Raw genomic sequence first — 23,939 nt, 5'->3', positions numbered from 1 at the left:
TATTTGAATACAGGTTTTCAAAGTAGGCATAGATGATCATCTGGATTTCTGCAGGGTCTGTTATGATTTCAACCTTTATTCCTAATTGCATGCACTTGAGTCTTTTCTCTTTTTTTTTTTTTTTTTGATAAGGATGCATAACGGTTTGTTGATTTTATTTAATCTTTCAAAAAATTGACTCTGATTTATTGATTCTTTGTATTGTTTTCTTAGTCTCCAATGTGTTGATTTCTGCTCTGATCTTTATAATTTCCTGCCTTGTATAAGCTTTTGGCTTAGTCTGCTGTTCTTTTTTAGAAGCTTGAAGTATAAAGTTGTTTATTTGTACCTGCTCTTTTTCCTGATAGGAGTGTCTACTGTTACAAATTTCCTTCATAGGACTGCTTTGATTGTGTTCCATAAGTTCCAGTATGCTACACTGTTATCATTCAAATGTAGAAACTGTTAACTTTCTTCTTTAATTTCCTCCGTGACCCACTGGTTGTTTTGGAGGGGGCTATTTAATTTCCATGTGTTCTTATCCTTTGACTTGGAGTCTTTTTTTTTTTTTTTTCAGATAGAATGTTTCTTTTCCGCAGGATCTTGTTGGATCTTGCTTCTTGATTCATTCTGCCAGTCTGTATCTTTTCATTAGTGAACTGAGGAGACTGATGGTTGTAGCTGATATACATTGACTTATCTTTCTCTTGTTATTTTTCTGTGGCTGGCTCTCCAACTTTTTTACCTTGTGTTTAATTGTTTGCCTTGCTTGGTGAATTTTTTTGTTGGGATTTATGGAGTTGTGGTCTTCATTATCTCTTTCTGATTTGTCCTTCAGAACATTTATTGTGCTCCTTTGGTAGTTATAAATTTCCTTAGCTGTTGTCATGGAAGTATTTTATTTCTCCAAAAAGTTTGATAGTTTGTGGGGTCCATTAATGTGGGTTGGAGACTTTTCTTTTAGGGTTTAAAATACTTCACTTCACGCTCTCCTTGACTTAAAGGGGGTGTGTTGAGAAGTTTGCTATGATTCTGATGTGCTCTCCTTTATAGTCATTTGTTTCTTTTCCCTACCAGCTTTTAAGATTTTATTCTTGTATTGAATTTCTGGAATCTTGACTATATTCCTGACTGTAGTGTTTTTATAATAGCTTACTGGATTTCTGTATGTCTCACTTATTTGTATGTCAACTTCTTTTTCCTTACAAGGGAAGTTTCCTGCTATGACATCTGTGACCAGTATTTTTTTTTTTTTATCATTTGTGCTATCTCCTGCTTTTTCATTGACTCCAGGAAATCTTAAGTAATTCTTCTTTGAATCTTCTAGTGGCTATGTCTCATGGTCCCTTAATATTTTTAAGAATATTTTTTCATGATCACAAACTACAAGTCTGTCTTTTATATCTGAGATCCTGTCCTCATGTTGGCTCAATTTGCAGTGGATACTTCCAATGGAGTTTTTATTATACTACATATGTTTGAATCTGCCTCATGGATTCCATTTTCCCCCTATGTTGGGAATTCAGGGTTCCCATCATTTTCTTAATCTCTATTTTTGTCTGTATCTGCTCTAGATTCACTAACCATGGTTTCATTGTGGTCACCAACTCTGAAGTTATCTGAAAAATTACTTCTGATTTATTTCAGAACCTCATTCAATGGCTTTGTTATTACCACTTCAGAGAGGCTAGATGGTAGGTTTTCAGATTGTTCCATCTCAGTGCCCCTTTGTTTTGTCTTTGGTGAACTAGATGTGTGGGGTTACATATTAAGTTCCCTATTGTTCAAGTATGTGGGTGTAGAGAAGGTACTGTTTTCCTTTACTCTTTACTCTTGAAGTTTCACCTGTTCCTTTTTCACAAATCTCCTTCAACTGTGTTACAAATGATGCCTGACCCCACCCCCCTGTGCTTCTTGCTGGCTAATAAAAATGAGTTGATCGTGGAGGCTGGCAAGCTTATTCCCTAATGGCAAGTCTCTTTCTGGGCCCCTGTACTTTGAAATTTTGTCTGTTTTTCATCCTCATCAGCATCCTTGAAGGGTATCTGAGTTTCTGATCAGCCCCTGGCAAAATCATCTCAAAATTTTAAATTAAGGTGGGGTGTGGGGAAGGCTGAAATAAGGCTCAGTGTGAAGTCCTCCAGGGTACAAACCCTGGTGCCACAAATAAATAAAATGGATAAATAAATAGGTGGACAAAAGGCCTTCACACTGAATAGTAGGAACAGTTCTTTTGGGTGTGGGATGAGAACTTTTAAGCACTCTGGGTTTGAATTGAGTATAAGACACAAAAGAAAACTAGTCCTCCCCAGTTTATATCTTACACCTCAGCTTTTAAGATTTTCACCAAGCATTTAGGAAAAATTGAAGAACTGTAGATGCAGCTAGAGCTAACGGACTGGGCTTTCTCCATGTTGGAAGGCCTGTTCTACTTCTTCTCCTAACCCACACATCATTTTATAGCTGCTTGATTGCTTTCTCTGCTAGAATATACTCTCTCCTTCCCTTCCTCTCTAGGCAGAGAATTATATTCCTGGAACATAGGGGATGCTCAATATTTGATAAGTGAATATATTAATTACTTTTGATTTAGTTTTCAGAAATATAAAACTGGTCTGGGACACAAGGGGCTGGGTTTCATTTTTAGTACTGAAAAGAAAAAAAAAAGAGTGGAAATGAAGGGCAGGAAATTGGATTCATAGCAATATTTTTGTCTGTCTCAAAGTTAGAGAGTACCAAATATGAAAATCCTTAACATTATAAAAAATGTCATTACTGACATTTTAATTATTATTTTACCACTAATCTACTCCAGTAAGGATAAAGGAGTGGGATATGTGACTATGGACTAGTAAAAATCAGATACCAGACATGTGAGCTAGTTTGCCTCTCTGCTGAAGTCAAGGGAGTAATGCAACCATGCTTTTTCCTGCATGTGATTTTTTTAGAAAGTGAATGCTCTTTTAACTGAAGGGATCTAATTTTTATCTTCAGCAAATGGAAACAAGGCTAGACATGACCAGAGTCACAAAGGAAGTGGAATATTTAGTATTGTGCTTTAAGAATACAGAATTGAGGACTCCTCTTTCAGAAGGTATGTTTTGAGTTCCCCTAAGTTTTCTTAGTCTCAAGTTGTTTAATTGGTAGAGAACAGAAACCCATTCCAGCAAGGCGATTTATTGGAAGAATAACTGTTTTCAAGGTCTGAGACTGAAAACAAGAAACTGGGAAGTTAGGAACAATACTATCTTCCACTTTGAAGTCTCTTGTTTATATTCTTTTCACACGTTTTATTTTTCCCCCCTTTAAGTTAACTTTCCACTTAGTGAACATTTAGTATAAAATGAGTTCCTCAACCCTAAAAATTTCTTCCAATTAGTGTCCAATCCTGACTTTTAGTCTCGGTTCAGTGTATCTGAGAGACAACATCTTCCTGGCCTCACATGGTACAGGACTGCATTCTTGTACCGTGGCTGAGGCAGAGAAAGGAAGGTCATACCTGGCATGTAACCTACCCTTTTAGCCGAGTGCTGAGTTATGGGAATGCTTAAAGAATAGATGTATTCATGAATTGGCAGTGATGGGACACTTAGTGAAACCAGTTTCAGCCACAGTATGTAACATACCACTTTATTGCTTTAAAACCAGGCTGCATCTGGTTTTTAAATCAGAAGCACCAAGAAACCCTTTAAAAAAAAATACAGATTTTTAGAATCTTTACTTCCAGCCTCCTCTTCCACCAGTGAATTAGAAGTTCTGGGGGCAGGACCCAGGAATCAGCATTCTTATAAAGACTCATAGCAGACACACTGGGACAGTCATTGTTAGACAGGCCTAGAATGCTAGACACATTGATAGAACAGGAAAGGGATGTGTAAATGCTGAACATTCCTACATACAATAAATAGCTGTTCTTTTTATAGAGTAAATATCTTTTTCTCAAAAGTTTTATTTTCTCTTTTAAAGAGAATAAAATCTAAACAAAACAGAATAAAGAAACAATGAAATCAGAACAATCAGAACAATGAAAGCGAGACACAACTTCAAAATAAGATAATAGGAAATAAACAATGGCTACTGTAATATCTCGTTTTCTTCAAAATACCTATCCACACCATCAGACATAATCAAATCAAGCAAAGCAGAATAAAACCAATTAAAAGAGTGAAAGCATACTTTAGAGAGAATAAAACCAAACAAAACAGAAAAAGCCAATCAAAACAGTGAAAGTGATACAGGATTTTAAACAGGATAACAGGAAATCAATGACTACCATAATGCCTCTTATTATGTTCAAAATTGTTGCCCATACTATCAGACATGATAAACTAAACAAAATAGAACACTGAATACAACAAAAACAAAACAACAAAACTGAGAAAAATGTTGGATTTCAAAACAAGACAGAAGGAAATCCTATACCGCATACCGTTATCTTCTTAACAGATGCCCAGACTACTGGCCTAATTGTTTGACTACTGCAAAGTCAGACAATACAACCATTAAGTTCTTTTGGTACCTTGGATACTATCAACTCAGCCTGTCCTCTGAATCAGCCAGTTGCTTATGGGGTTGGAGAGTGGTTCTTGTATCCATCTGCACACACCAGTTGACTCACAGAAAGGGTGAGCTGGCTTCATGTTACTCCTCCCAGGCCAGCATGGCTTCTTCCAACTAACGAGAAGGGCAAATTGGCTTGTTTCTCTTCCTGGGCCCCACATGGCTTGCATCAGCTCATGGGAATGGCCTATATTCTCTGATTATAAAAATCCTTTTGCATATACTCTTCCAGATTTTGTTTGCCTAAGCAGGTACATATACATACCAATTTATAAAACTGGTATCACATTTCTTATAATTCTAGCACTCAGGAGGCTGAGGTAGGAGGATCACCATGAGTTTGACACTAGCCTGGGATACATAGTGCAAGGCTACTATAAACTACATAGTGAGACCCTATCTCAAATAATAAATAGGATCATAGACAGTATCTGTCACGTTTTATTTTCTACTTTTTTTTTCAGTACCAGGAATCCAACTCACAACCTCGCACTTGCCAGGAAGGCAATGTGCTGCTGAGCCATATCTCCAGCTCCACCTGCTTTGCTTTCTGTTACAATAAAAGCAGTCATGCACTATTTTCAGTGGTTCGTAACCTTCCAATATATAGACGTCTTATTTTTTTTTCCTTTCACAATGTCTAATAACTAGAACTGTTGGATCAAAGTTTATGAACATTTTAAAAAATTTTGATGTATATTACCAGATTGCTACTTCACATTCTCTTTAAGTTGCTGTCAGTTTACATTCCAACTAGAAGTATTTGAGAGTACCTGTTTCTCCACACCTGCAGTGGATTGGTTTCATTTTACCCAAATTTTATATATTTCTTTTCAGTAAAACTTGTTTCTTCAATTGAGTACATGACTTCAACAAAGATTCTTTATACAATAAGTTAAATGGTGGATAATATACATCTGTGGATAAAGGGAGAGAAATAAGACTGCATTATTCTATAGGTGGTCTAAAAAATGTAGAGAAAACTAAGTATATGTCCTAATGTGTACCAGTCTTTCAACTGAATAAGATAATTAGTTTGAAGGTCTGTTGCAGAGAGAGGACTGAGATAAGATAATCATAAAATCTTACTGAAGATATGGTCAACAGCTTGTATTTGAAGAGTGGGCTAATGAGTTAATTAGACAAAGAAGAAAAGTACACTGGGATGTACTTTTTGGAAAAGCAGATTTGCTGACTTGTGTGTAAGATCTCTATGCCACAATTTGTTTGTTTACTTACTTTTTTTTTTTTTTTTTTTGAGACAGGGTTTCACTGTGCAGTTCAAACTGGCCTTGAACTCATTTTGCAGGCCAGGTTGGCCTCAAATTCACAGTGATCCTTCTGCCTTAGCCTCCTAAATGCTGGGATTACAGGCACGTGTCACTATGCCCAGCCTGCAGTTTAAAAAAGCACAATGATCATAATGAGCTATCACTTTATTTTTCTTTTGTTTTTTGAGAAAATGTGTCACTATGTAATTCACGCTGGCCTTGAACTTACTGTGTAGCTCAGGTTGACCTCAAATTCTCTCAGGGATCGTCTTGTCTCAGCCTCCTAAGTGCTGGGATTAGGGGTGTGCATCATCACGATCAGCTGAGACACCACTTACTACCCATTAGAATGGCTAAAATTTAAAAAGACAAATGTAGGACAAGATATAGAGAAGCTGCAACCCTTATACACTGCTGGTGAGATTATAAAGTACTATGGTCACATTCAAAAGTAGTCCTGCAGCTCCTCAGTAAGTTAAACATGAAGTTATTATATGTATGAACAGTTCTCCTGAATACATATCCAAGAAGAATGGAAAAATATCCACACAAAACTTATATAAGGCTGAGGATTTAGCTCAGTGGCGTAAGCGCCTGCCTGGCAAGCGCAAGGTTGTGAGTTTGATACCTGGTACCACAAAAAAAAAAAAAAAAAAAAAAAAAAAAAAAACTTACATAAATGTTCAAATTGTTGATAGTTACCAAAAAGTGAAAACCCAAATCCTCAATTGATAAATGGATAAATAAAATGTGACACATCTATACAATAGAATATTATTCACCATAAAAGGAACAAAGTACTGATACATACAACATGGGTCAAACTTGAAAATATTATGCTAAGTGAAAGAAGCCAGACATAACTACATTTATATGAGATGTCCAGAATAGAAAACTCAGTATAGACAAAGGGTATTAGTGATGGCCAGGGAGTATGGGGGAGAAAGGAATTAGGAAGTGCCCACTAATAAGTATGGGTTTTTTCTTTAATGATGATAGTTATATAATTGAATATACTTGAAAAACTGAACTATATGCTTTAAAAGAATGAGTTTTAAGGTATATACATAAAGGACTGCCAAACTGGAGAATGTACCCAAGTATTTGTTGGGAGAGGTGGCTGTGGTGGTGCCTTAGGGCGGTAGGTTGGATTTTCAGAGGGAGTTTGCTTCTTCCAGCGGACAAGTTCTACCACTACAAGGATCTCTAGGTCTTGCATTTGGCCACTAAGACCTGGGAGCAAGTCAAGGTCTGTGCAGGCAGGCAGTGAGGATGGGTTGGTGCAGCCTCACATTCTCATGGAGGGGGGATGTGAGCATTGCTTTAGGGCTGGTTTACAGCCAGTGAGACTTTGACTTCCAGCTGCTGCTGTCCAATCTGGCCTGGTACTAAAGTGCTGGTATAACAGCCACTGTGGAGAGAGAACTATTGCTAGACATTTTCCTCTGTAATTGTAAAAAAACTAGTCTAAAAGAAAAAGAGCCTGTCCTGAGCCCACATCCTGAGAAACCACAAGTAAAGGAGTAGATGTAAAAGGTCATGGCAGAGCAGAACCCCAAAAGGAGAGGCAGCTCATCCCTGAGAGCACTCATGGGCAGAAATTTCCTCACAGTGATGGCAGATTTGCAAGCAAGTAAACACTACTAACAGCCTCCTTGGTGCTTGGTCCTGAGCTGGGAACTGTGCATACAGAGCCAAAGAAACCATCGTCCTAATATCCTAGAGTTCTCAGATGGGCTACAGCACCTGTCTCAGAGTAGTGACTGGCAACCTCTCAGAATATTACCAGGTTGGCTAATGTTTACGGTACCTAATGTCTGAGAATGCAACAGCCACATCAGTAGCTCTTACTATGTTCCTATTAGCTGGAGAAATGACAAGTTGCTGAATGTACCTCTTCTGGCACTGATGTCATTACAGCAGGATCCCTGAGCTGATCATCTGATCCAATGGCTGAAATGAGTATCATAGAAATGGCACTCTCAGCTAGAAGACAGCAAAAACAGTTCTGAGACCTAAAGCAACTTTTCTTACACCAAAAGCTACTCTTTACTCCCTGGGCAATGAGTGGCAGGAATACAACTATGTAAATGTCAAAGACAACAACAATTCTGTGCTGAAGGAAGAGGCTGGAGCCTTAGAAGTAGGGAGCAGGCCCACAAACTGTCACTGGTGGAACAGCTAAAGAATGAGAACAGGAATACAAGCGAAGGAATGAGAACTGTGCGAGCTAACAGCAGCTCTCACCAGCAGCTACTGGTGAGAGATATGTCATTTCTCCTCAAGAATCATCTCAAGGACTTCCTCACTGGTGGTCACATAACACCATCCAGGACAATGCCTCCAGCAGCATCTAGCTGATGGGTGCAGGCTGGCAGAGCACTTTGTCAGTACCTCAACCCAGAAAACCTGGAAGACCAAAATGGAAAACAACAATCCAGCACAGAGGGACTATACCAGGAAAATAAACAAGGCATCTTGCAGGATGGCTTGCAGGATGGTATGAAGGCTGCAGGACTTGAAACCTGACACCCAGCAGCCTCCCAGCACCACTGCTATTCTACAGAATGATCACAATGTCTCCTCTCCTACAGCTGCAGGTAAAACTCAAGATGATCAGAAACAGGAAGAGGAAAATCCCATGGTGCCCAGGGAGCTGCATGAGAGGCAGTGACTGAAGTGCTGCAGGACTCACTGAATGCAGTGTTTAATATTTTCCAGGTGCTAGGACTTGTCTGACTCCTTTGATGTTTCCCAAAAGTCCAGCCTCGCCATATCTATAGGAGTACATGGTTTGCTCTACTTTGAATGAAGCCCAAAATAACAGGGATTTGTGGGGTTTTCTTTTTTCTTTTTTTTTTTTTTTTTTTTTTTTTTTTTGTCTTTTTCCTTTTTATCGGTACCAGGGATCGAACTCAGGACTGCCTGCTTGCAAGGCAGGTGCTTTATGCCGCTGAGCTAAATACTCAGCCCCCAGGGATTACTTGATGAAATTAGGACAGAAATTCCAGGAATGAAGAGATGTCATCTTTTCCCTCCACCTGAATCTCAAGGACCTCCTGACAGACACTAAAGGCAGAGCTGTGAAAAACTGGCACAAGCTGGTCAAGCACTTTACCCTCAAGTTCAGCCCAGAAAACCATGGTAATGAGATGAAGAGGAACAAGATTCCTCTTCAAGATTCCTCAACTAAATTTCAGTCTGACTATGAGCCACCGAAGAGAAACCTGAAGCACCTCTTTGAGAGTTAAACAGGGGAACAGTTCTGGTCACAATGACACGACCCCCTTACAAGAACTTCTTAGAAGGACTGCCTGAAGTGAGCTCTACTCTGGATGGGGCCAGAACTCAAAATGATCAGAAACAAGAGAAGGACGACCAGGGAGCTCCAAGAGATGCAGAGAATAAAGAAAGTGATGAAGGATTCATGGTAACAAAGGGTTTTGGCTTTTTCTGTTACCAGGATTTATCTGATTCCTCTACACCTCTCAACAGTCTAGCCTCCCTATGGGAGAAGCATGCAGGTCCCTCTAGAAAAGGCCAAATTAATACGCTTGCAAAGATGAAGCCAGAAGCCAGAAGAACACCAGGGATTTCAATTTTGGAATTCAATTTGAGGCTCTAGAGATTATGAACTTAACACATAAATTTCAGAAATGGTGCCCAGGGAGGCACATCATTACACATTATCTTATTTTTCCATCTCAAAAACCTGCTTACCCGAAATGACCCTGAAAGATACCAGGAGCTGAGACACTCAGAATAACTGGCTGAGTGCCACAATCTCACCTTCAAACTCAGTGTCTTACTCATCCTCAAACTCAGCCTGAAAAACTTTAGCCATAAGAATGATGAAGAACAAAAAGCACTGGATTCTAGGTCCAAAGTACTGCTGTTTGAAGTACTGCTGATAGAAGAAGACTGCATCACAAGGAGTAGCTTTTTCACTTGATAAAGAAGATACACACCGGGCTGGGGATTTAGCTCAGCGGCATAAGCGCCTGCCTTGCAAGCAGGCAGTCGTGAGTTTGATCCCTGGTACCGATAAAAAGGAAAAAGACCAAAAAAATAATAAAGATACACACCAGCAAACCAAGTTAAAGCCCATGCAGAACGTAAGAGACATCCTTCTTGAGCCTCAGATTCACAACCACAAACAGCTTGATGATTTTTACTCCTAAAGGCCAGTGTTATAACAATCATAGTCCCTCTGCTTCTAAATGTGATGAATACCTCAAAAGACCAAGGTGTAATCTAGTTTGTCCATCACTGATTCCTTGGTATGGGGACTGGTCACTTGATAAAGGAAGTATCCACATCATTAGTTCAAGGAATAAATACACTGTGTTCTCTATCGATGTTAAGCATTTTGGAGAGTAGTACTTTCAAAACAGATAAATATCTTTTTTTCTAATGATCTTCCTTGAATTATCTTACCATTTATTTATATCCCTATTTCTGCAAATTATTACACATTGAACTCTGGCAATTGTTTAATTTAGCACTTCCTATTTTTTAAAAAAAAGAACAGAATGGTCTTATAGCTGTTGGGCATGGAAATAAGGATCTGAATAAAAGAGTACAGGGGCCGTAGTCCACTGAAAAGGACTCACAGTACATTCTGACTGGATTGTGTCTGCTGCCCCGTAAACTAGGTTGAGTTGTCATACACAGTTATTTTCTATTAAAACAAACCCGGAGAACTTAAAATATTCTAAAAGCCTTGTGGTCAGTTTTGCCACCCACAAATCCCCCTGGAGGCAGAGCTGCTCAGTTAAGTATCTGTGTAACAGATGCTGGTACAGACAGCACCTTTACCTTCGCAGCTACCAGCTTCCCTGTGTGGAATCACCCGCGTGAGAAGCACTTCCTGCAGCTTTGAGGTTACTGCCACAAGTACTTTACTTCTTCCAGAGGAACTCATTAGTGTACAGGGACTTTGAAATCTAGCAAGAAAATAAGCCAGCCAAGGACAGTGTTTATAATTAGCAGTTTTTGTTCATGAAGTATACTGCCTTAACATGCCTTGTTAGATGACAATTTTAGTGTCAGTGTATTGATACACTTGGAGAAAAAAATATGAACTGTTCCCAGTCCTCATTACCTGCCTTTCAAGTCCCCATATAATGAATTCCCATCTTCTCTGTTTTGTCCCGTGTTTCTACTATAGTCACTTCAGTTCCCCAATCTGCTAGCCTGGAACCCCTGGGTCTTCTTTCAAGTTGTTCTAGACTCCTGGGATCACCTACTCCCTCCCACTCCCAGGCCTACCCATGCTGCCTTGTTGGCTCCACTCTCAACTCCTCCTCAAAGCTTGCTCCTAAGTAGTCTAGGCTACAGTGAACATCTGCTTCTTTAACAGATGTGATCCTGTGTTAAGTGTCTGCCTTCACCCACAAAAACTGCCAGGTCATGAAAGAGTTGTAACTTACACTCCCATGTTTCACTAGAGTTCTATTATATCCTAGTTTTTTTTAATATTTAGTTCCATACACAAGGAATTTATGGTTTAAAATAAACTTAATGATAAACCTTCTACCAACATTTTTCTTCAGTTTTAAGGATAGCATGAATCTTTATATGCTCCCTGTTTTCCAAGTTTTCTATTATAATTCTCAACCAATTCCTCTACTCAAAAACAGTAATAGACAATTACCCTTTCAAGCCATTTTCTTTGGATGCTAGAATTTCTCAGTTGGCTATGCCCTTCATAAGTTACCACTGCCTTGCACTTAAAAAAGGCAGATTTCATGCTGAACCCTGATGTCACTAACATAAAACCGGGGACTCTGGAGTGTCCTCCAGAAGAATCTATGTCTTTTTACCTAAATGCTACTATGCTGTTTATAATTTTTTGTTTGTGTGTGGTACTGGGTACTGAACTCAAGAGCTTTCACACTGAATTGCATGCCCAGCCCCTTTTATATTTTGAGACAGGGCCACACTAAGTCACTAAGTTGCCCATGGTGGACCTGAACCTGTTTTCCTACTGCATCAGTGTCCCAGAGTGCTGTGCAACCATGCCTAGTTCATTTTTTTTTTTTTTAATCTCACAAACATAGGAAAAACAAAGACAAAAAACTGAGGCATATCACAGGGCTGTTAAATTTTGCCTTGGTCTGGACAGAGTATTACAAAACTGCCAGTGTTTTCCTTCTCCTCACAATGAAGAAAGAAGAAATGAATGGTAAGGTTGTTTGCTAACAGAAAGAAGAGCAGGCATTCCACATTCATTGTGCAAACCAAATGGAAAGGATTACTTTCCAACTCCTGCCTGGACAATGTGGCCCTACCTTGGCAGAGAAGCTAGACAAAATACACAGCCAGCAGTTTTCTGGCCTCAATAGTCAGCTCCTCTGGACTCCAGAGGACAGTCACTCCTTAGTTCACTCTGGGCGAGTGTGGTAGCATGTTATTCATGCTAGGCCTGACAGTGCCTGCAAGCAGTAGATTTTCTGGCAAACCTTTATGCTCAGGCAAAATAGAACCGGAGGGGCTAGAGAAAGGGTCTTTGCCTCCTTAGCTTGAGAAGATAACCTAATGTGTACTTACTGGCCTGCAGAGCCCTAAGCGGATAGCTATTATAGATGAAATATTGTTATCTTTCCTTCTTTCATTCCTTTTTATTAAGGATAAGGTCTTGCCATATAATCCTGGATGACTTTGAACTCTCAATCCCCTATTTCAACCTCCTGAGTTCTGGAATTATAGGCAATTGCCAACAGCCCCAACTCTTTACTGCTATCCTAAAATACCTTCTTTCATGTACAAATATTCCTTTGATTAGATTATATTTTCCTAAATGCTCTCCTTTGGTCATGAGCAAATACAGACTGATCTATGTAGTCAAGATATAAATTGGCATGCTCAGAGCTTCCCATAAGGAAAACTTAAATCTTACTCTGTTTCTTCACTTAGTCTCTAGGTTTAGAACTCCAAGCAATAAGAGGCACAGGATGAAGATGAGAGAAGGTGAGCCTTTTTGAGAGACTATCCCTTTGTTGAATGCTACTTTGAAAGGAAAGAAGAAGTCAAATGGCAATTTCCAGTCCATTTTGGGTTGCCCTCTTGGAGGATCTGGCTTCTGTGTAATATCCACGAAGTTTATAAGAGTTGTCAAAGGTACTTCTGTTCCTTCTTGGGAAACCTATCGGAAGAAAATCAGTGAGGTTATTGCTTGATACCCATTCATGTAGGCCTCCAAGTTGGCTTTATTACTTTTCCTGAAGAAAGAATGAAACATTGCTTTAAGGAAAACACCCCTCTTCCCCTTTGGTCCTATGAGTTTTCTTTCTATGAGAAATAAGAAAATGAATTTCTTGGCAATAGTGCATGACAGAACTGTGAAAATTTAGGTACCTCAGTTCACATACTTGATTTGTTCCATTTTATGATTCTGGTTGTAAACTGAGTTGGAAAAGAACTGAATCAAATCCAGTGGCTAAGTTCAGAGTTGACCTTATGTGGAAATTCATTTTGGTTCTAGTCCAGTTTGGTTTGTGATCAGAATTGTAGAGAGAATTGAGTTCATGAAGCAAAGTACTACTGTACATACCTAAAGACTGACTTGGTTGCACCCAACTGGGGGGCTTTCTGATACCAGTGAGGCAGGAGGGCAAAACTGCTACTGTTACGTGCTTAGGAGCTGTATTCTATTAGGCCTTAGAAGCCTGCAGGTCCTGAAGCAACACACATGTAAAGTGTGGAAGCAGTAAAGTAAGGTGAAATTTCATGGAAAAAGCAAAAGAACTCAGTAATGTGGACTTAAACAGAAACCAAACCAAACCAGGTTCATAAGACTTCCAGGGTTAGAAAGGATCCTCCCAATAACTCACCATTTCAAGTAAAATAAAACAGATGTTCCCAAGAGAAAGGACCTTGTCAAGCTAATGCAAATACCTAATTTAATAGACATGGTTTTTGGATATGACTCCATTGATGATGTCAAACAGTGGAATCATATTTCTGTTCCTATGCTTATCAGGCGAACGTTGACCGGAGTACAAAATTGTCCCTCGGAACTTGGAATAAAGATTTTCTCCATTCACTTTCTACCATTCTGATGCACATGTTGTCTGTTGTGGTCTTTGAACATAGTAAAGACTAAGCTCTGCTAATGTAATTTTGTCGCGAATAACCTTTGCAGAGGTTGCATTTGCTTATTTTTTATTTTTAAAACAGTGTATAGCCAGTGCAGGATAATCTTACATGCCACATTAATTCTTTTGATTTTTCTTTATGACCAGTGAAGCTCATAAGTGACTTGGCATAGAACAAATATTTTGAGATTCAGAGCCATATACAACCAAGGATAGCCAGCCAAAACTAACGTTGCAGAGAAAACCCTGATTCTAGCCAGGCATCAAAAACTCACAGAGACTAACCAGACAAAGAAAATTAGGAGTTTTATAAGCAATGAATTTTAGTAGGCTTTAATTTACAAAAGGATTTATTGTTAGGACTCTTAATTTTTCCTCAGGAATTTTATAGTGAAAAAATCTAATTTTTAAAGCAAATCTGATATTAGTGAAGTATATTAACAGTGTTATTTAAACAATTCCTGGTACACTATACAAGGTAGGATAGAAATACTTTGGGATCAAGTTAGAACAGGAAATGGATTTTCAGTTTTAGGTGCAGTGTTGCCTAGGTAGTCACTTAATTAATGTGCTATTCTGACTCTGGGGAGCAACTCCAAGAAGCTGTTGGAGTTGGGGTACTGGCCTCATGATGGAAGAGTACAGTAGTATTGCATAAGGAAACCCACTGCCAAATAGCCAAGCCATATCCACCTATCTAGTGCTTGTTAGTAACATAACTAATATATTGATCTCAATTTGCTTAATTCTTTTTAAAATTTTCCAAAAAAATTGAATTGAGGAATCGAGGGCAGGAATATTGCAAAGTCAAGCCTTGCCTGGACAGCTCAGTGATGTAGCAAGACCCTGTCTGAAGATAAATAAAAAGGGTTAAGGATGCAGCTCAGTGTGAGGGGGGTGGTTTCAATCTCTAGTACCAAAAAACATTTTTTTAATTAGCACATAATAGTTGCACAGATTAGTAATAGTCCCCCCAAAAAACACAGAGAGAAAATGCGGAAAATTATTAAGCATGTAATAATAAATATTGCAGAACTGAGTTCTAAGAATAAAGAAAACCCACAAATTATCAGTGTCATGAATGAAGAAAAGACTTCATATTATGGAAATATAAGACTACTAGAAGAAATAAAAAGCAGAGTTTTTTCTTTGTCATATGGGGATTGAATTCAGTGCTTTCACACTAAGCTACAACCCCAACTCCTTTTTTATTTTTTATTTTGAGGCAGGGTCTCACTACTTTGCCCAGGATGGGCTTAAACTTGTGATCCTCCCTTATTTTCCCAGTCTAAAAAAGCATACTTTTTGGAACTGTAACATTTGAATGAGAAGAATGTCTTCAAAATCTTGTGTGAAAATAGTTTTCAATCTAGAATTTTATACCTAGCCAAATGATAGGTTACACATGATGATGAGATGGTTGAATAAAGTTATTTTTAGATGCATGAACTAAAGAAAAAAATACTTTATTTACACCTTTTATAAAGATCATTACAATTTGAGGTCCACCAAAACAAGATAGTAAAACAAACATAGTGTCCAATAACAGTAAGTCTTACACAAGTAAGAAGTAAGAATTCCCAAGATGACTGTTGAGTTCTATGACAAATGTTGGGTAGTAACTAGTTATGGAGGTCTCTATGAAGATACATCGGAAAAAGTGGAATTGATAGATTATATGGTAAGTTCAACTGTTTGAAAATTGCACTGAGAGACATTTACACAGGTGTTGGAGAGTGTGAAATGTCTTAGCCATTCGACTAAAGAAAACTAGGAATGAAAAAGGAGTTAATTATTAATATTAGGAAATATGTGTTAATACAAATATTAGGAAAGATAAAAGGTTGCATAAATATTGAGCTACCTATCTCAGCATGAATGTTTACACAGTCATAAAAATGAAAGACTAGATATTAGTTTAATAAAGTATTTTGATGTAGGAGAATGATGGGGTTGGGTAGAAGAATAACAAAGCTCAGTTCATAAGAGTACAAAGTGAATACATTATCCCTGAAACTGATCATGCAACAGGTATGTCTATATGGTGCTAGAAATCAAGGTAAATACCAGAATAAGCAGCTAAAAGATAAATGGGCAGAGTAATTTATGAAAAGCAGGATGGTGAGGGAGTTTATGAAACTTTAATTTACCAGAGATTTGCTTGTCTGGTTTTTTTGGTTTTGTTTTTTGGACTTGTAAGGAAAATGAGCTTTCATATTCCTACAATCTTAAGTCACTGGTAAAGCTCATCTCAGGATGGATACTCACAGGTACTTTGTAGGCAATGCAAAACTAAAAATGAATAAAACTCAAGTATATCCACCAAAAATGGTAGAAGAGGCGGCAAAAAAATTCATGGCTTAATGCAAAAGCAAAATTACTTTGGGGGATAGTCAATAGGGTATCACATACAAGATACGAAAGAACTGCATGAAATATACAAAATGAAAACATCCATTATCTGTCATCCCTGACTCTTTTTCTACCTCCATATCCAAGCATTTATGTACCATTTGTGGCACCCTAAATCTCCTGAGTGGCATCTACTCAGAGCCCTCAGTCCTGGGTGGAGGCAGGTCTCAGCACCTGCAGTTAATTTCTACAGCTGTGTTCTGACTTCCCACAGTACTGCCTCCCAATATCCAGGGATGATACCTAGCTTGTTCACTGCTCTAACTCCAGGCATGGTTTTTGATAGAGATGAAGCACTCAAGCAAGTTTTGCAAGTTGGGTGTGATGATGCACGCCTGTAATTTTAGCTCTGGTGAAGCTGAGGCAAGAGGATCACCATGAGTATGAAGCCAGCCTGGGCTACTTAGTGACTTCAAGGCCAGCCTGAACTGCTTAGTGAGACCATGTCTCAAAAAAACAAAACAACAAGTAAGAAAATATAAAGCAATACAATATAAAGTAACAAATGATAAATCATCACAAGACAAAAACTCTCAGAGCTACTTAAGATTCAGATCTGATACTTTACACTTTCTACTGTAGTATAAGGAGGATCCCTGAAGACTATGCTTAATTCACGCATTTATTAATAAGTATTTTAAATGAGATGGGTTCATTTTATTCCTAATTAAATACTTATTCTTCACTTAAAATTTCTTTGGCTGGAAAGGGTAAGAAGGTAATAGAGGGAATGGGTAATAGATATCACATACAATATGATAGAATAAATAACATGATATTCACAGTAATTATAGTTAATGATTTACTGTGTATTTTGAGAAAGGAGAGAGGATTTTCAGTGTTTTCAACGCAACAAAAATGTTTGAGTTGACAGAAATGCTATTTTGATTTGACCATTATACACTATGTACTTGTGCTGAAATCTCACTTTGTACCACATAATTATGTACAGTTAAGCTGAGTATGGTAACACATGCCTATAATTTCACAACTCTGGGAGAGAGAGGCAGGAAGATTGCAAGTTTAAGCTCAGTTTGAGAAATTAGTAACTTAGCAAGATCCTGCTCAAAATTTTAAAAATGGGCTGGGAATGTAGCTTAGCATAAAGGTTCTGGATTCAATTCCAAGCACTGATAAAAAAAAAAAAAACCTACAATTATTATGGGTCAATTAAAATTAAAAATAAATTGACACCAGAATTGTGAGAAGGTCTGGGCCAAACACCAGCCCACTGTATATTATCCAATTAAAAGGCAGTGAAACGCACTTAATGGGTCACTGGAAATACTGTTACTAACCTGCTTTAGTTTTAGTACTACACACAGAACAAAGCTTTTGAGTTAAGTTCAGTTTGTTATATTTGAATTTTAAAGTTTTCCATTTGAAATTATGTATAGACAAAATTAAAAGAATTCACTGTTCAGTGTGTAAGCACTACAAAAATAGCTCCCTCTAAGTCTGTCTCATTTCTTTTATCAGGACAGACAGAAGGACACAGTCAAGTCAGCCTTTTTTTTTATACTAGTTCTACTGCATATGGCTGACTTAATTTATGTTTACTTTAAGCTATAACATTTTATGTTATTTCAAAAATTACCACCAACAATTGTTTTATCACTTTCAAATTTGTGGGGTTTGTCTGTTTCAAATCAATTCACAATGCAGCAAAATATTTTGTCCCTAAATAAGATTTGCTTTGTAACAATACAGAGTTTGATTAGGTTTTATTTAGCTTTAACAAGATGAATACACTTTGTATTGTGTTACATCTGTAAAATCACATTTTAAAAACCACTATATGTTAACCTACATCAAATCATTAGAAACACAAATTATTATTAAGCAAAAGCCATACGTATGTCCATGTTTAAATTTTTATAGCTACATTCAGACTATGAGCTAGAACAAATACATCTTTGGTGCAAATGTATAACACTGACTGTAAGGGTTTTTACACTGCATAAAAGAACACTGTCAGGCACAAACACTGAAGATTTTTTCCTTGTCAATGGCTACCTTGTCATTTCTCTTAAATGTCTTTTTGCTTGATTTTAATGTTTCTATTGAGGTATAAATATCACACCTCTTAAGTGTTTACTTGTAAGTTCAGGTAAATGCATGTGATCTTGTCAATATCTACGAGAAGAATTGGAATACGTCCATTTTGTCCGAGTTCCTTTTTGCCCTTTCCCACTCTATTCCCTGTCCCTTTCCCAGAAGCAGCCAGTGACTTTTATCATTAAAGATTAATGTTTGCTTGTACTTCATATAGATGGAATCTTAAGAGTATACTTCTGTGTGTCTTTCATTTAAGGTAAATGTTTTTGAGATTCATGTTATTTTGTGTAACCAGTAACTCATTCTGTGTTTCTACTGAGTAGTATTCCATTGTGTCAGTTACCATAATTTGCCTATTCTCTTCATATTTCAGTGGTTTACATTTATATGCTATTATAAAAAATGCTGCTATGAACTTTTTTGGGGTAGGGCTTATGTTTTAATTTTCTTGGGTAAATACCTAAATTTGTTGGGCCATAGGGGAGATCAAGTGGTTGTACCATTTTTCATACAATGTATGAGAATCCTAGTTCTACATTTCTATTTCTATTTCTCTCTCTCTGTCTCTCTGTCTCTCTGTCTCTCTCTCTCTCTCTCTCTCTCTCTCTCTCTCTCTCTCTCTGTCTCTCTCTCTCTCTTTCTTCTTGGTACTGGGTATCAAACTTACGAGTTTGCACCTGACAAGCAGGTGCTGTACTGCTGAACTATATCCCCAGCTCCCAGTCCTACATTCTTAAAATCTGTTTAATATTGGCTATTCTAGTAGGCATGACAGTAGGTATTTCATGGTCTAAAGATTAACCACAGAGTAATTTTTACTAGCTACTTATCTCCTCTTGTGAAGTATCTGTTCAAATCCGTTTAAATCTTACATGGTATTAGTTTTTGCCCTTATATTATCTATCTTGCTAAATAAGCCTATCTTTTCATAACAGTATCTTTCATTGAGCAAACTTTTTAGGCCCTGTGGTTGATTTTTTAGATGTTTATGAAATCTTTGACCACTTCAAATTTACAAAGACAACTTATCTTTTCAAGTTTTATAATTTGTATTTTACTTACTGCTCTATTATGCAGGCAAGTATTTTCTGTGGATAGAACAAGAGAGGCATCAGAGTTCATTTTCCCTTGTATTTTTCCAGCAGTTCCAGTGCTACTGTTCCTGTACTGACTAATAATTTTTTTCCTCTTCCCACTGAATTAACTGTGGACCTAGTTTTGGACTCTCTTGTCTGTTCTGTTGGTCTTTTTGTCTACAGGACCACATTGTCCGAAATTTAGAGTAAACTATAAGTCTTGAAAGGTCTTTCCAAGACCATTCCATTTCCATGTAAATTTCAGAATTGGTGTGTTAATTTATAGGATTTGATTGGAGCTTTACTGAATTTATAGATCCATTTGAAAGCAGATATCTTAATGCTGGATCTTCTCCATGAAGCATTTGTGCAGATCACCTTTAATTGCTTTTAGAAATGTCTCATAGTGAAGACATCTTTATAGTTTGTCAAGCTATACCAAATGAACTTAAATAAACTCATCTTTAAAATAACATATAGTTATTTTTAGATATTTCCAAGTGACTTTAAGAGTGATTTTACAAAAAAGAGCTAGCTATTATAGGTAAGGAATTACCTATAAATTAAATATAGATAAGAATGAAAAATAAGAACACGTTTCTATCACTAAGAATACTAATCTGTTCATGTACACATGGTTATCTGTACATGCATTTTTAAACCATATGAAATCATACCAAACAGGCTGTTTTGTAACGTTTTTTGAATGCATTAACCTATACTTTTTCATGTCAGTAGCATTTCTTCCTACTTAAAATATTGTGCATATTTAGGTTTCCCCAGCTATCCCAAAATGTCTTTTACAGTTGTTTATCCAAATTAGACTCCAATCCAGAAATCTGAACTGCATTTGACTGTTATATCTGCAAGTCTCTTTTTACCTAACACAATCAGATGTGGTAATTTCTACTGTGATGGTTAGAACTTACTTAATTATAAAGATTGTAAAAGCCCATAAAAAGCAATGTGATAAGAAAGAGGTCTGTTTCTCTTTTCTGTCAGTGTCTTAGAGAATACCAACTGACTCCTCTTCCAAGAAAGAACAATAGTGAACTTGATCATCATCACTCTCAAGAAAGTTCCTGTTACTAAAGTCTTTCTTTTTTTGAAGCATTAGTCACTATTTTCCTTTATCTCTTAATTATTAGACTATAAAAATACTTAAGTCAGTCACTGTTTTTCATAAGTTTTAGAAAAGCTAGTGATTTAAAGTAAAATTAAGACTACTAACCTCTGAAAAATAATTATATAAAATATTTTTCTAGGTAAAGTATACCTTATTTCTCCATTTCTATTCTTTGTTTGTTTGTTGGTGATAGTAGGAGACTGAACCTAGAGCCTCAAAGCCTTTATACTGAGCTAGGTTCCCCACACTTTTAGTTTGGAGACAAAGTCTCACTAAGTTGCCAAGTTATTTAGGCTAGTTATCTAGGCTAGGCTAGGCTCGAGTTTGTCTTTCTGCCTCAGCTTTCCAGAGTGCTGGGATTGCAGGCATGTGCGACCACTCCTGTCTGATCCTTTTTTTTCCCCCCATTATGAACAAATGTGTATTTGATGAAAAAGCTAAAAAAGACTAAATTCCTCACTAGTTTTGAAGAGGCGAAGGAAGGTATTAAGATTCTCAATGAGTCACAGACAATGAGTATGTTACAGAGGAAATGTAGTTAAAGTTCATGGATCAGGTTACAAGCTTTAACATAGAATACTGAGCAAACCTGAAAAAGTTCTTTTAAAAGAAGTTAAGCAATTTTTAAAAAAACCAATAAACTGAGTGAGCTTCTTATTAAGAAAAAGAATCACAGAAGGGGAAAAGTATTTTTATAGTCTAATAATTAAGAGATAAAGGAAAATAGTGACTAATGCTTCAAAAAAGGAAAGACGTTAGTAACAGAAACTTTCCTGAGAGTGATGGTGGTCAAGTTCACTATTGTCCTTTCTTGGAAGAGGAGTCACTTGGTATTCTCTAAGACACTGACAAAAAAGAGAAACAGATCTCTTTCTTGCCACATCTTACTTAGCCTGTTTGTTTGCTTCTGGCAATTATTTCTAAAGTCTAATGTTGAATTATTCTTAAATTATTTTGTGTAGCATTCTTTATCTTTCCTAGAATACTGCCTTTTCTATTATGAGATAATAGTAGAGGTCCTTAGTCTGGCTTCTGGACCTCAATAAATCCCTAGAAGCTATATGAACAGTGTTGTGTATTTTTCTAGTAAATCAGCAACTCATAACATATGATAATCGCTAAAACCATCCAGGCATGGTGGTACACATCTGTAATTATAGCTGCTTGGGAGGCTGGAGGCACAAGCATTGCAAATTCAAAGCCAGCCTGAATAAGTTAGTGAATCTCTGTCTTAAAATATAAAATAAAAAAGGCTGGGGAAATAACACAGTGTGAAGCACTCCCGGGTTCATCCTTGTACTTAAAAAAAAAAAGCAGTTTCTTTAGCTTTGTATCTATCTACTTGACAGACACCCAAAATAGATAATTTTCAATTATAACAAATAAAAGACATGTATGAAATAATATAATTAGTCTTGAAATCCAGATGGAGATGAATCTTCTAAGTGTTTTTCAAACAAATGGTAACCGTTTAGTGATTTGTGCCTATCATTTGAGGGGTAAATTCCATAACACAATAAACTAGACTAAAGCAGAAAATATCACAGTGGGCACTGCATACAATAAAGATATGATTTTATAAAAATAGATTTCAGTTTTACATGTATGTATGTAGGTTGTACGCTGGGTCATGATGTATAAAACTCACTGCTCCATTACCTGCTTATGTTTTTTTCTATTTTACATCAAATCTCTCCTTGATATGCTACTTCTATGGCAGTCCGGAACTACTGAAGTTATGACAGAAGTAGTAATGACGAACAATATATACTTAATATTCAACATGTATATTAATCTATAAAACTGGAAGAGAAAACTTAAAGAAGTAATTTGATTTAGATCTGTCCAGCTCAAAGCCCATACCTGCCAGGAGTGCTGGCAACAGGCTTGTAATCCCTAGCACTTGGAAGGCTGAGAAAGAAGGATCGCACGTTCAAGAGTAGTCAGCGCTACAATGAGTAGCCTGAACTATATAGAGAGATCCTATCTCGACAAACAAATGAACAACAAACCCATGCTTGCCGTATCAATTACAGGCAGTAGATCTAGATAATCTGAAAAGCAGATGTTTCACTTGGTGGCACATATGAATAGGGTCTTTATGGTTACATTTTCAAGAATAGACATCTGAACATCTAGGTAAGATTACTTGATTTTTACATATTGGCACAAATTAAAAACCAAGTTGAAACAAAACAAAAACCACTTTGTAGTCAAAACAGCTCCACGGTAAATACAGTCAGCAGGTGCTCAGTTTACAACTCGGCTCTCCATTTTATAATACTGCTCGTGCACCTAAGCAGACTGACACAGCCTAGGGGAGACCATTATCAACCATAGGCTTTCTAAGAATGACCAGTGGGATGGAAAAAGAACCTCAAAATACAACCATTCTTTAAGTGTGACCTTTTTTCATTTTGGGAGCTATGAAACACATATAATAGTTTTCTTTGGATAAACTATTGCTATTTTGAGAAAAAAAAAAAAATCACAAGAAATCCTGAGAGACAAGCCTGTGTGGAAAGTGATTTGAAATTAAAGGATAAAGAAAGTGTGAGTAAATATGTTTATATGATTTCTAGAGAAAATTTCCATTCAAGATTGAAGAGGTAAAAGCAAATCTCTATAAATGATAAAATTATTTAGAAAGACATACTTACATGTGATTAATTTTTGTAATATAACACTATAATTTCATAACTCCTTGTATTTTTATAGGGACATGACATCTTTCATGGAGATGAACTTGTCACAGTAGGTCATAAAGTAAAAAACTTATAGTCAGACTTATCCTCACAAATTTCTTAAAAAACCCTCTGTAATGGATTGGTTTTACATCTACTACATGTCTTCTCAGTAAGTTCAGGACAGATTTACTTCATCATTGGAATGGGTAATATTTCTTCAGTTATGTATGTTGAAGCACAGCTGAAACTATTAATTGTCACTCAGGCCAAGTGGACTGAATGTAAAATGTTATAGGGAAGGCAAAAGAATCTGAAAAGCAAACTTCTGCTATTAAAAAAAAGATCCTGCTTAAAATATCTGTAAGAAAGAGGCACTGAGTGGCTTTAATTCAGTATCAAAAATTTTGGAAAATAAAAAGAACATTCCTATGGGTGCCTTCCCCCCAAACATAACAACTCCTAAATAATCAGGATACAGTTAGTAAAATTTGAAAATGGATTCAGTGCATCTTTAACTGATTAAGTGAAACTTTTTTAAAAAGTCCTTTTTTAAGGAATTAAGACTGTTCTTGGTAATATAGCTGGTAACCTGAGTGCCAACCTTAATATTAGGCCTAGACAACCAAGCTGCCTAAACTTGCTCTGATGGAGGTAAAGATATTTTACTTCTA

General features: G+C 36.9%; 1 protein-coding gene across 1 annotated transcript in view; it reads right to left on the bottom strand.

The window, feature by feature from the left end:
* Nucleotides 1-3,588: 3,588 nt before the first annotated feature.
* The window catches only part of Tctn3 (tectonic family member 3), a 30,960-nt gene continuing 10,609 nt past the window's right edge, over nt 3,589-23,939 (bottom strand). The window contains exon 14 of the mRNA XM_005008039.4: nt 3,589-12,957. Within this exon, the coding sequence (XP_005008096.1) occupies nt 12,721-12,957 (237 nt within the window). The 3' untranslated portion in view covers nt 3,589-12,720. The remainder of the gene's footprint in view (nt 12,958-23,939) is intronic.

This window comes from Cavia porcellus, unplaced genomic scaffold (genome assembly GCF_034190915.1).
Source record: "Cavia porcellus strain 051 isolate PalLab524CR breed Dunkin Hartley unplaced genomic scaffold, mCavPor4.1 scaffold_2, whole genome shotgun sequence".
NCBI lineage: Eukaryota > Metazoa > Chordata > Mammalia > Rodentia > Caviidae > Cavia > Cavia porcellus.
The sequence above is the reverse complement of the archived record's forward strand: the minus strand, read 5'-3'. Positions and strand labels throughout refer to the sequence as shown.